The 13,403-nt window shown below is 48.8% G+C and overlaps 2 protein-coding genes across 3 annotated transcripts in view; one reads left to right on the forward strand and one right to left on the reverse strand.

The window, feature by feature from the left end:
- Positions 1–13,403, reverse strand: part of LOC144104506 (angio-associated migratory cell protein) — a 528,250-nt gene that overhangs the window by 441,498 nt on the left and 73,349 nt on the right. The window lies entirely within an intron of this gene.
- Positions 1–13,403, forward strand: part of LOC144105200 (uncharacterized) — a 143,458-nt gene that overhangs the window by 31,832 nt on the left and 98,223 nt on the right. The window contains exon 7 of the mRNA XM_077638346.1: positions 5,464–5,664. Coding sequence (XP_077494472.1) covers positions 5,464–5,664 — 201 coding nt within the window. The remainder of the gene's footprint in view (positions 1–5,463; positions 5,665–13,403) is intronic.

Here is a 13,403-nt window from a genome sequence, read left to right on the forward strand (position 1 = left end):
AGCTGGTACCGAAATATTAACCCATGCTTAGCAGCAAAACTCCTCAGCCGCTGAGTAGCAAAGAAGCTACCGTTGGCTTTTACCTTCGACGTTGTATTGCGGCGGCCAGGAACATTACATTTGGCATGTGTCCATGCCTTATCAATATCTGCTGCGCCACTGCCGGACTTTGTGTAGCCTGCACTTTCCGGAGGCGGTGAAACTTCTGTCGGAAGTAGATCCGCCGATGCAGCAGCTCTGGCACTGCATTGAACGTAGGTAAAGAACGCGTTTACATATCACAAACAACACATTGCACATATTGAAAATTGCGTTCATATGAGAAAGCTCACTGCTGTCAGATTATGCTGATGTCATTTTGATAGCCCAAAATAAGGTTTATGAAAATTTGTGCGCACTGCCGCAGAAGTGAGCTATGAAAGTTTATTTCAGCCTACCAGACACCCATAGTGTGACCTACTTCCATAAACACCCTTGGATGTGTTGGTTTACGGTTCGACTCCCAACCAACGGCTGGCGCAAGTTGCGACTAGCAGTTCTATGCTAAAACTCACGCAGATTTCAACGCAATCAGTCACGCACTTGTGCGCTAATTCCGGGGCCCACATTCGTTGCCCTAGAAATCGCCGCTTCATCGAGTGTGACAGCGACACAACCACAGCGCAAAAACATATGCAAACTGACTCGCGAAGTTATTGAAGCCGAAATTATAGATCGCTTAGGTGGCTTTTGCGTATCGAAGCCATCGATCGCTCTTATGGAACGTGTGTATACCTACGTCAGCGCCTGAATGTTCCGCTTGTCGCGCATGCGTGATGTTAGCCATGTTATATACTTATGTATATTCCGGGGCGAGGCTCGCAATAAACTGTTGTAAGTCGGCGCTCGTGTCTCGTCGTTTTTCTCCTTGTGTCCTCGCCCCGAGTGCGCTGTTCAATCCTGTAATGCTATACCAACATGCCCAAACTGCCGTGTTCGTGAACAATACCGGGAAAACGCCTCGACATGCTGCTTATTCTATCGCATAAAAGCACCATTGTAGACACGTCGCGTTATGGGGCGCAGGCTTAGCTGGCGGGCTCCAAGAATGCACTACAACGACACGGGCAGCGCACCGCCGTTAATGTTGTCAACGCTCGCATGGTGCCGTAATCGCCCTTTTCTAGACGAGGGGAAGTGTTTGAGTGTTGCGAGTTTGTCCGCACATGAAAAAAACGAAAAGCACTTACAGGTTTGATTCAATTCACTGGCTATTTCCAACCAGGCGTCGTTATGAAACTGTTTGTCTGTGTATGTCTTCAACCGGTGATCGTAAAAAACCGGCCTCTGCCGCACTTCTTCGATGAGCAGCTGATCAATACATAGTGAAGGAGCTTCCGCACTGAATATGATCGAGCTGCGGGCTGACCACGCTGGAAAAATGGGAAGACCATGGTGACAATCAGCGACACAACACAACACCGGCGAGCCGAGACAATGTAGCTGTGTTGGCATGTGTCGGATCGTCGGATGGATGTCACCTACTCCTCGGTTTGCGCACGAAATTTGGGAGGACCGGAAGCCCTGTGACCGGAATGTGAAAACCAAAACTGGTGTGCGCATTGGCCGAGCAGTAACAGATGTATCTGTGCTTGTCATAAAAGTCGCGGGAGCGCCGACATTTGTGTCCACGATGGCAGCAAACTTTGCGCACTTTACGCTCAATGCATCACTCTTCTGAACTGACTCATCGCGTTTTTTGAGTTTACGCTACGATCCTTAACAGCGATCCGTGCGTAGCGCGCGTAGTATGAACGCGGCTTGAATCCCCGTTTACGCCGACTACTAAGACTACGACGCAGAACCCATGGATGGGCGCTTCACAGCTGTCACTGTTAAACGTATGCTTGAGCCAATATGCCAACAACAGGCGACGATTCTAAGCAAACATGTTGTACACGCTACATCATCGTTGGGCTCTCACAAGTGAGGAAACGAAACAAGTGCATAAAGGTTTCTTTAGTGACAATGTTCCTCGGGTTGTTCCTTGTGTATGCACAAGGTCAAAACACATTGTAAGCACGCATGAATTCTTGCCGTAGGGTGATCTAAGCGTAGCGTTGATTAGACTGCTAACCTTAACGCGAGAGCGTTAAGGGTCTTGTTCAGTGGAGAAACTGTCGCGGTTGTTGCGTTTGGCTGCAGAGAAAATCGGGATTAGTCGACAAGTCGTGATGTCACAACCACATAGCCTCGCGCGGGTTATAAAACACCCTACAACGATCGCACATTACAACAGTGATGACATCACAATCCTCATCAGTCTACAGGCGATTCCACGGGCCACAGTGGAGGGTGCGGATGTGCTCCGCATGGGCTCCATAGATTTCAACCCACCCAGACCGCAAACGCTCACCGGGCCAGCAACTTTCGGTTGGACCGGATAACTTCTACAGCAGGACCACGAGGATACCACTTTCAAACCGGTAGGCCCGATTTTTGGGTTTTTATCGCAATTTTGGAAGCTGCCACGTGGCCGGAGCGAAACGCAAGCAGTTAGGCCTAACCCGGGGCCGGCACCCACCGGCAGTGCCCTTAAGATACTTAGAAATTCTGAATTACTATAAGGGGGTCATGATTAGATATCCCCCACCTCACAAATTTCTCCACCAGCAGGAAGCGGTCTATTGGAGACAGCTACAAACGGGAACTTTCCCGAATCTAAACATGCTAAGTAAGATCCACCCAGGGCTATACAGCAGCAAATGCCCGTGGTGCGAGGACAAAGCCACGTTGACTCATACAACGTGGTGTGAAAAGAGAACAAATACGGCTGCAATAAACAGAATCACGAGTGCGGAGCAGTGGGAGAGGATGCTTTCCAGCGAGGATCCGGTGGTCCAGGCAGGACTGATCCGGAAAGCCTGCCTGGCGGCAAGACTCAGTGGGGCCTGGACTAGGGGCTCCAACCCTGCCACAAGAGCCACAGACCACATCGAAAGATTTGAAGAGTGGCTCGACACCGAGACCCACCCTTATATTTCTATGAATAAAGTTACAACGACTACTACTACTACATCAGTCTAAAGGGTCGTCACGTCATTCCACGAAATGATTCTGCAGAAAGAATTAGGGAGCCGGGACTCGAACCGCTGCCCCTTGGGTCGTGAGCAGGCAGGCGCGCTGCCACTGAGGAACGTTCGTTCGACTTGGTTAAAAGCAGGCCTTGTTTGTCTTGCGGTAAAAGAAATTTGAAAGAAGTAGTCGAGGGTTTGACGGCATACCGTCTGGTCAGGAATCATGTTGATGCAGATTGCTGGTCACTGGCCAAAGTCAAAAGATGAAAAGACGTTTCGGGAGCACTACGGCTCCCTTGTTCACTATACAATAGATAGTCTTTTCATCTTTTGACTCTGGCCAGTGACCAGCAATCTGCATCAAATTTGAAAGAAGTGGAAATAAAAACAGTAAAAAATTAAAGAATGATGTCCGTATCTGCGAACTGATAAGAAAAGAGGACACCAGGCTACTGAAGGGACCAATTAACCTCCTTGCGTAATACTGTTAACGCGATGCATAAGTGTTCTCGAATTTATAACTGTTCTTTGACCACATATTTTATCTACTATGACAGCTCACTGAAAATTTCGACCGACTGCCATTCCTGAAGCTCGAATTAGGTACTGTTCTCAGCCTAAGGTATACCTTGGAATGTACCGTCATCAGCCCAAATACGTAGTTAGGGGACAAAGACAATCCCATAGAGTTCCAATTAACCGTGTCTCCTCGCTGCTGTGTATGCTGAGTACAAAATCATTGGGGGGATTGTTCTCATCCAAGGCTATTTGCGAGACTTATCCTTCGGAAAACCGAACACGCACACTTTCGGACCGCCATCCCTGCGACAACCCGGGACACATGTTGCGCCAAGTGGGCAGTGCTCCTCTTCGGCGCAACATCTCCTGCAACTATTACGTGGTTGTTCCACACGCGCGCACGCAATATAACGTTTAATAAGACCGGAAAAGAAAGACGTCAGCGTAGTGCGCAGCCTGACCTAGCCAGGGACAAACAGCGAATGCCAAGACCGCGCAGAGCCGAGGAGCTTCGGGACCTGCTGTGGCGTAAGCTGCGTGGAGAGCAGGAAGTGGACAGACCCGGTTCAGATTAAGAATGTGTGTGTATGGCACGGTGTTTTCGATAAAATCACAAAACACGATGAAGTGGCATTAATGCCTCTTTGCGCCCTTGCAGCGCACCGCCGGGTGGGCGCATTTTAACGCCAGTGGCTGGAGCAACCAACCGCTCTGCCAAACTGTGATCCGCCTAGGTCATGTGACCTTGTGGCGTCATCACAGCCTGCCCACTGGATTTTGAGATATCTCACCACCCTGGCTGGTGACAGTTTGATTGGTCGCGAGAGGCTGATTGGGAAGACCAGCCTGGGTCGCGCAACCGCTAACCGCTGGCGCATCGCTAACCGCTGCACCACTGCGCCAGAAGTATTAGCATCCCCAGCGATCCGTGAATGTAGAGTCGAGAATGACAAATCCCTCATATATGGGCATTAACCCATTAAATATATGACGTCATACCCTTAAGGCTCAGCTAAGTTCCCCTCAAGTAAAATAAAACGAATGCTTGCTTACAATCACCGTTGCTTAGTTGGCCGGCCAACTTGGGTAGAAAGGCGCATTTCTGCAGTAATGTCGAGAAGTGAGCGATTCCAAGATCAGGAAGTGTCTGGCTGCATTAAATGTCGAGAAAGTGGCACAGATTCACTAAACTCCCTAGAACTGGTGTCTCAGCCGCCCGAAAGAACATCGCAGGTTCTTTGATTTATGACGGGCATTCCTCTTTTTGCATGCATGTATTTTTTTATTGCATGCATAACGCTAACATTCCTGCTTCCGTTGTGCCTTTCCAACTTTCGTTATTTCGTTTATGAATGCTTATACTCTACGAGCATTTTACTGTATTTCTCTGACATTTTGTATTCATTATTTTGTTTTATAAGCATCACACATTGTTGCTCTATTTTGTGATGCACTGCCAATATTATACCAGGAATTACTTTCGTTGCTGCTTCTTTGAAAATTTGATTTGGTCATTATAATATTATGGGTCCTAATAGTCTTCTGACTTTGGGTACTTCGTCTGCATACTGACCTCTCTGTACTTCGTTTCCTTTTGACAAAAAGCCCTATTTGATTGATTGATTGATTGATTGATTGATTGATTAATTCATTAATCTGTCGATCTGTTGACGGACTGACTGTTTGGCTGAGCCAATGATGACTGATTGCCAAGCCGGGTAGTGTGTGCCTTCCCTTGTGTATTGTGGCTATGCTCTGGTCCTCTGCAGTACCAGCTTGCCCAGATAGCCGTTACAGCATAATGTAATTCCTTGTTTGATTGATTGATTAATTAGTTGATGGATTTACTGAGCGAAAGGTTGAGTGACTGATTGAACGGCGGCCACAGGCTCTGCTCCGCCAGAAGGAGGCCTCCGTGGAGCGGTATCGGCGCTGCGTGGCCAGCTTGAGCGACGAGCTGCGGCTCCAGGGCCAGCGGCACTCGGCCGAGGCGCACGCACTGCGCGCTCGACTGCTGGACATCGGTCGGCAGCGCGGCGACGACGAGGACGGCGCCGAGGGGCCGGCTGCGACGGACTTCGAAAGAAAGGTGCGCCATCAAGCGGCAGCGCGGGTTGCCCGCACTGCTCTCGTCACAAACATTATTGTCGGACTGTAGAAAGAATGCAAAACAGAGTGTCCCTGCCCGTGCAGTAATTCCTCACGACACAGTCGGAAGTCGCCAGAAGGACTGGAAAGCATGTTCGCACGCATACACGTCACGAAAACCAATAGAAAATAGTTCAAAGAGTAAGGGCCTCGGTTTTCTGGGAAATACGTTCATTAAAAGCAAGAATCAGGGTGATGAAACACGGACACACGAAGAAACGACACACCCGACCGCTGGTCGACAACTGGAATTTATTTCTGGTAGAAAGGCACTTAAGTAGAAGACATGAGAGGGTTGGTAACAGGGCTGCTGCAGCGATAACCGGCAATCAGTGTGGTCGCGTCACAAGATGGAAAAAAAACAGAGAACAAAAAAAAAGTTATAAGCGAATAAAAGACGGTGTAAATGGCAGAGAAAAGGTGGTCAGGTAGGTAGGATTTACAAAAACAAAAACAATGAAAAATTACCCCAAAGGGCGGGGAATGCGTTGAAATCATGAAGGACACAAAGGAGATTACACGAGTGAATACATAAAAACGTGAAGAAAGTAAAAGCTTTAAAATCGTGCCCAAAAAGAGGGTACTCAAAGCGTTGAAATCTTGTAAGACGCTGCGGAGGATAAAACAAGATAAATGCAGTACCAACGAGAGATTAGTGAATTATTAAGCTGTTTGTGGCACGCAAGAAACCCCTCGTCAACCTATCTCGACCTCGGCTGATAGTGGAGCAGCGATTAATGTCAGGGGTGCAGATTCGTTCAGGGATCTTTTCCCCGATTTTGAACTTCTTACAGTGCTTAGCCAGGCGCCCAGAAATGGCTATACTTTTTACGTTGTTTTGATGTTCTTGGAGTCAAATATTGACCCACCTTCCCGTTTTACCGATATACCTCTTCCCGCATGACACTGGCACATAGGAAATTATTACTGAATCACAGGAGACATATTGGTCAGTGTGTGTCAACCTACACCCTCGGTGTTCTAGAGGGTTATTCACTTTGGAACAGAGGGCGAAAAGCTTGTTGGGAGCCGTAAAGCCGACGTCCACGCCGACACGCTGTGCGGCATTCTTGAGACAATGGCTGATTGTGTGGAGGCAGGGCATTACTAGATCTTTTCTGCGCTCATCGTTGGAAGCAGCAGGTCCGACGTGCTCCCGAGACTTCTGGAACATGGAGCCAGCTACAGATACTATCAGATGTAAAAGGTAGCCTGCTGTTAAAAGGCGATCGGTCGGGTTATTGAAGCTGTCCAGGAAGAAATGCTCACATGATTTTTACAGCGTGTTTTGGAAGCCCAGTTTTGCTATACTAGGTGTATCAATATCCGGCTTCAAGACCATCAAAACAGTGTTAAATGTGTAGCCATTTCTGGGCACCTGGCTAAGCACTGTCATCATCATCATCAGCCTTACTACATCCACTGCAGGGCAAAAACCTCTCCCATGTCTCTCCAATCAACCCTGTACTTTGCCAGCGTCATCCACCCTTGGCCTGCAAACTTCTTGATCTCACCCGCCCACCTAGCCTTCTGCCGCCCCTGCTACGCTTACTTTCTCTTCGAATCCACTCAGTTACCCTTAAAGACCAGCGGTTATCCTGCCTTCGAATCACATGTCATGCCCAAGCCAATTTCTTCCTCGTTATTTCGACTAGGATGCCATTAACCCGCGTTTGTTCCCTCGCCCACTCTGCCCGCTTCCGGTCTCTTAACGTTACTCGTATAATTTTTCTTTCCATGGCTCGCTGCGTTGTCTTTACTGAACTGAACTGTTTTCTTTAGCCTCCACGTTTCTGCCCCGTAGGTGAGTACTGATAAGATACGGCTGTTGTACGCTTTTCTCTTGAGGGAGATGACAAGCTGCCATTCATGATCTGAGAGAACCTACCATATGCGCTCCACCCAATTTTTATCCTTATACATATTTCCCTCTCATGATCCGGATCAGCTGTCACTACCTGCCCTAAGTATTCTTTACCACTTCCGGGCGCTCATTGACAATTGTCAACTGCTGTTCCCTTGCTAGACCGTTGAACATTACTCTGGTTTTCTGCATGCTAATTTTTAGACCCAGAATTCTGTTCTCCCTGTCCAATTCATTGATCAAGATTTGCAGTTCACCTCCTGAGTGACTCAGAAAGGCAATGTCACCAGCGAATCGCAGATTATTTAGGTATTATCCATTTACTCTTATTCCCAACTTTTCCCAATTCCGGCTTCGGAATACCTCCTGTAAACAGGCAGTGAATAGCATTGACGAGATCGTGTCTCATTGCCTGACGCCCTTCCTTATTGGAATTTTATTGCTGAATTTATGGAGGACTATGGTAGCTGTGCAGTTGCTATATATATCTTCCAGTATTTTGACATAAGGCTCTTCTACATCCTGATAACGCAATGCCTGTATGACTGTTGAGGATTCCACTGAGTCGAATGCTTTCTCGTAATCAATGAAGGTTATATATAGGCGTTAACACGTTTTGGCGGGCTAGTTGGTTAAGCATCTTGAATAAACAGCGCGAACAAAGACGAGCACAAAAGACAAGAAGGCGAACGACACGGCGCTGACTAACAACTGAGGGTTTATTGCTGATAACACAAGTATAAATACATAGATGTCGGCAATGAGGGAAAGGTTTACAAAGTGCAAAAAAAAACATAAATATGACAACAGCAACATAAGCACGCTAGAAATCAGCAGACATTATCAACCCCCAGGAGTGACAGCTCTTTTTGCAGAAGTGTTAGCGAAGGGGCACTTATACATGCATTTCCCTGCTTGAATATGTTGTATGCCTCGATAATTTCCCTCGCAGTTTTTTCCCGATTTTTGGCAATGACCTTGGTTTCAGTGCGTACCGCTATATCATGAAACCAAGGTCATTGCCAAAAATCGGGAAAAAACTGCGAGGGAAATTATCGAGGCATACAACATATTCAAGCAGGGAAATGCATGTATAAGTACCCCTTCGCTAACACTTCTGCAAAAAGAGCTGTCACTCCTGGGGGTTGATAATCTCTGCTGATTTCTAGCGTGCTTATGTTGCTGTTGTCACATTTATGTTTTGTTTTTGTTTTTTTGCACTTTGTAAACCTTTCCCTCATTGCCGACATCTATGTATTTATACTTGTGTGATCAGCAATAAACCCTCAGTTGTTAGTCAGCGCCGTGTCGTTCGCCTTCTTGTCTTTTGTGCTCGTCTTTGTTCGCGCTGTTTATTCAAGGTATATATAGGCGTTGGTTATATCCTGCGCATTTCTCTATCACCTGATTGATAGTGTTAATATGATCTATTGTGGAATATTCTTTACGAATGCCTGCCTGATCATTTGGTTGACTAAAGTCTAAGGTTGCGCTGCCTCTATTAGTAATTACCTCAGTAAATACCTTGGGCGCAACGGATAGTACGCTGAGCGGTCCGTAATTTTTCATGTCCTAGGCGTCTCCGTCCTTTTGAATTAAGATAATGCTTGCATTCTTCCGAGCTTCTGGTACGGTCGAGGTCAAAAGGCATTGCGTATACAGGGTGGCTAGTTTTTCTAGCACGTTCTCCCCTCGAGCACCCTAAGAAGTGCAAAATCGGAGAAAACAGCCCTGAAAGATTCTGCGCTCGTGATATTAATCGCTGCACCACTCTCGGCTGCGGACGAGATAGGTTGACGAGGGAAATCGTCGAAGCCCTCAAAATCCATTATGCCGGTGAACAATGCGTGAGCACTTTAACCCTTTCCTTGTCAAAAAAGATAGCTGGATTTTCTGGGTGACTTGGTACTTTCCTGTGTGCCACACACAGCTGAATAATAGACTGATCCCTGGTTTGTACTGCCTTTATCTTATCTTCTGCAGCGTCTTTCAAGATGTTAACGCGTTTTGGTAATTCCCCCTTTCTGGGCACGTTCTTAAAGCTTTTGCTTTTTGGTATGGGGAACCTGCGCTGCCAAGGTGGCACTGCAATTGTTCTATTCGATGACCCAAAACTGCTTTTATCAGCCGCTTGGGCCTCTGCAAACGCGAGAACAGTGCTGTAGTGCAGCGAGCTTTGAGTGAGAAAAATGAGAAAGAGATAAAAGAGGTTAAAGCGGGCATGGAGACTCGCGACAATAGCGTACAGCGGCAGGAGAGTCAGCTAGAGCGATCCGGAGGCCAACAGATGGAGTTAGGAAAGGAACGGTTAGGGCGCAGGAGGGTTCTGGTGGTCGCGGACTCGAACGTAGCGAGGGTTGAGGGAGGCGTTTTGACGGCAGTGAGGGCAGACAGGCGGGTGCAGGTGGAGGCTCAGTCGGGGAAGTGCATGGTAGATGCAATGGCCAAAGCCCGGGAGGTGGTGGGGGGCAGCATGGACGGCGAACACCTTGTCGTTATCCGTGCTGGTCTCAATGATCTGCTGCAGGGGAGGAGCCAGAATCTTAAGACGCAGTTGGAGGTGGGGATGCGTAGGCTTAGAGAGGCCTCTGAGAGTGTGCATGTGACCATATGCACAATCCCAGAGGTCCATAGGCAGGCTCGCGAAATGGAAAGGAGGGTCGTTGAGGCTAACCGTGTAATTAGGCTATTGAGACGACGACTAAGATACGCGGTGATGGAAGTCAACAGGGAAGTGTACGAGGTTAGGCCTGTTAGATGCGGGCCCCTGGTTCGCCTGTGCCGTCTCTCGCCAAGGTCGGTGTCCCCGGGTTCCGGATCGGGAGACTGCTGTTGTGGGGGTGACGAAGAGATGAGAGGGGCTTCGAGGTGAAGAAGAGACTGAAAGGGTTTATTTACATTTTTACAAAGTTCGAAAGAGTGAATCGGGAGCTGGCTGATCACACGCCAGATCGGTGCTTAAATAGGGTCCGCTGTCCCCAGGTCCCTAGTTGGGGAATCTAGTTCATTCAAAATGCGTCGAATCACTGTGATGTAGATCACGTGTCCAGTCTTCCGGGTCCGCATTCCAGGACGCCCCCAGCCACACACTCTTGCCACTTCTGGCAGATTATGGTCCGCGCTGTCCAGGCTTGAGTGATGAATAGCCCGAAGGGGGTCCCATGGCAGCGTCGAAGGTCAGTCACCTGCACTTCACAGCGGTAGCGTGGGAGCGAAAGGTTTCCACCGCAGTTTGCAGAAGCTTTCACGTGGAGCGTGGGACCGAAAGGTTGGCACTGTAGTTTGCAGAAGGTTCCACATATAAGGAAAAGCACAGTCTAAGACGAAGTTGTTTTCGAAGCACGAGGATTCCGGCGACGTTGGCTTAGTCAAACCCGGCCGCATTTGCCACCGCTCATTTGCAGTCCCGCCGCTCGCCGGCTCCCCCGTCGTCCCCTCCGGGAGAAACATGTCCCGGGTGGGTCCGGCGTTGAGAACAAAAGACAGGTTCACCAAAGCCGTTCTCAGACAGCGGAGGGCCGTTTCACCCCGTAAACAGCAGGGGGGGGGGGGGGGGAGGACCCTTGTAGACGCCACCACCTGTACTCGTGGCGCTGCAACCACATCGACGGCCCTTTGAAGCCTCTGTAGATTGATGATTCCCAGTGGCTTGAATATTCTTGGCATGTTGGCGTCTCCAAACGTAACAGCTCCTCCGCGGCCAGGACAATCTCGATCGGCCAGTGGTCACAATCACTGGTCGAGGAGAGATGACTTGAGTTGTAGCGTGGGAGGCCCTTCTTCATCTTGTCTGCAAGCACAGAGTAGAATCCTAAACCTCAGACAACGGAGGCATTAGTCGAAATCAGCCACTCAACATGGCGCCACTCCCCAGGCAGTGCACGAAATTCACCCGAGAGCCGCCAGGCTGTTGTGCAATACCACTGCATTGTCAATGTAAACGTAAGCACAAAATTTTGTAGCTGACAGCAATAATCTCGGCTACTAAGAACAGCTTCCATGTCTGCCAAATTCGCTGCCAAAGCCCGATTCGCCGAACACGGCTTGAAGAGAGGTGGCAAATTTGGAAGCAAAAGAAAAAGGATAATAGGACACCACGCCAAAACAAAGCTAACTAGTACCTAAAAAATACGAAAAGGCACCGAATTGCCACCGAATGGATACCTCAATTATGGGAATAACCTGCTCAATCCGTCGGCATTTCCATGACATTTGCCCCTTCTGTATCGCACAGAAAAGTTATATTGTTGGAGGGCTAGACTCCATCGTAGCAAGCGGCCATTCTTGGGCGACATTTGACGCAGCTATGTAAGCGGACAATGATCTGTCTCGAAAGTAAATTTCGCCCCGTAAACATAACAGGCTAGCTGCTGTGCGGCCCAAACCAGACAAGCGCATTCCTTTTCCGAAGCGCTGTAGGCTTCTTCCCTTACGGTTAACTTCCTGCTGGCATAAAGGATAGGGTGCTCCTCATTGTCGTCTCCGACTTGGCTTAATACGACTCCCATACCCCGTCGCTGGCGTCACACTAGACCACGAATTCCTTGCTGTAGTCCGGCGCGCGTAACACGGGCCGCGAAACCAGCACGCTCTTCAAGCTCTGAAACGAAATTTCTTTTGCTGCGTCCCAGATAACGCTATTCGGCTTTTCTTTGCGAAGCGCATCGGTCAAAGGACTTGCTAGCTGTGAATAGTTGGGTATGTACCTTTGGTAGTATCCCACAAGACCGAGAAATGAACGTACATCCGTCTTAGTTCGGGGCTGCGGGAATTCAGCGATAGGGGCTATCTTGAGGTCTTACGGCCTCCTCGTCCCCATCACTTGTACAGAAAGCTGCTACAGCTGTTCTCTGCAGAAGTCTGTAGCCTCACTTCGTTCGCTTAATCTTTGAATAGCAAAATCGGCTAGCTAACCCAGCGCCGCTAGACACAGGTACTCAAATGGGCACAAATTCAAGTACTTTAATTGCCTCTGCAATGCGTTAGCTACACTATCGCGAATGAGACAAACGTTTGGTATCTAACTATGGCCCCCCCAACAAAACTTGTCTTCCGGTATCTGCTAAAGATACAAAGCGAAACGTGTGCTCAAAATTCAAACACAAAGAAATTTACTTGCTCGGGACGGTTCTACATAAGCAAACAGCTCATCGTCTACTCGGGAACTGTCTTCGCGAAACTCCTGTGAGTGCCGCTATCGGTAGCATCCCAAATTAACACATGTCATTTCTTACTGAATGGCACAATAACCTTGATCTAACTGTTAAGAAAACAGCAACACCTGATCAAATCCAAATCTTTAACGTTAAACAAAGTAGCATTTCCTTCCCCGTTTTTACACGCACACACAAAAAGAGGAATAAAAAGAACAGCTACTTCGAATTGCTACGCGGGGTCAAACATGGCTCAACACCCCCGCGTCGAAAAGATTAGTCCTTCAGCCGCGCCCGCCGGGGTCGCGCTCTGACTGATTGTACGACTGTCAACTCGTGACAAAGGGCAACTGAAAGAAGACATTCCTGATCGCTACTGTCATCTCCACAGCCCCTCGACGCGCTCAGTAGGCCCCGGTAGCCCATGCAGTGCCGATAACCGATTCCGGGCGACGGACAGCGACCGGAGCGAGAAGCTGCTCTCTGTTCTCGCCCCAAGCAAGCCCGCCTACCCTTTCGCCCTGCGCGCTTCCTCGAATACAGTGCGGAAAGTGCAGGACCCATCCTTGTCAATTGTGGGCGCCGAACACGCCTGCATGCGTGGTCTCTATTGCTCGACCCCTGAGCTCGCATGCGCCGGGTGTACCGCAATCTAGCGCCCTC

This window comes from Amblyomma americanum, chromosome 9 (assembly GCF_052857255.1).
Source record: "Amblyomma americanum isolate KBUSLIRL-KWMA chromosome 9, ASM5285725v1, whole genome shotgun sequence".
Lineage (NCBI taxonomy): Eukaryota > Metazoa > Arthropoda > Arachnida > Ixodida > Ixodidae > Amblyomma > Amblyomma americanum.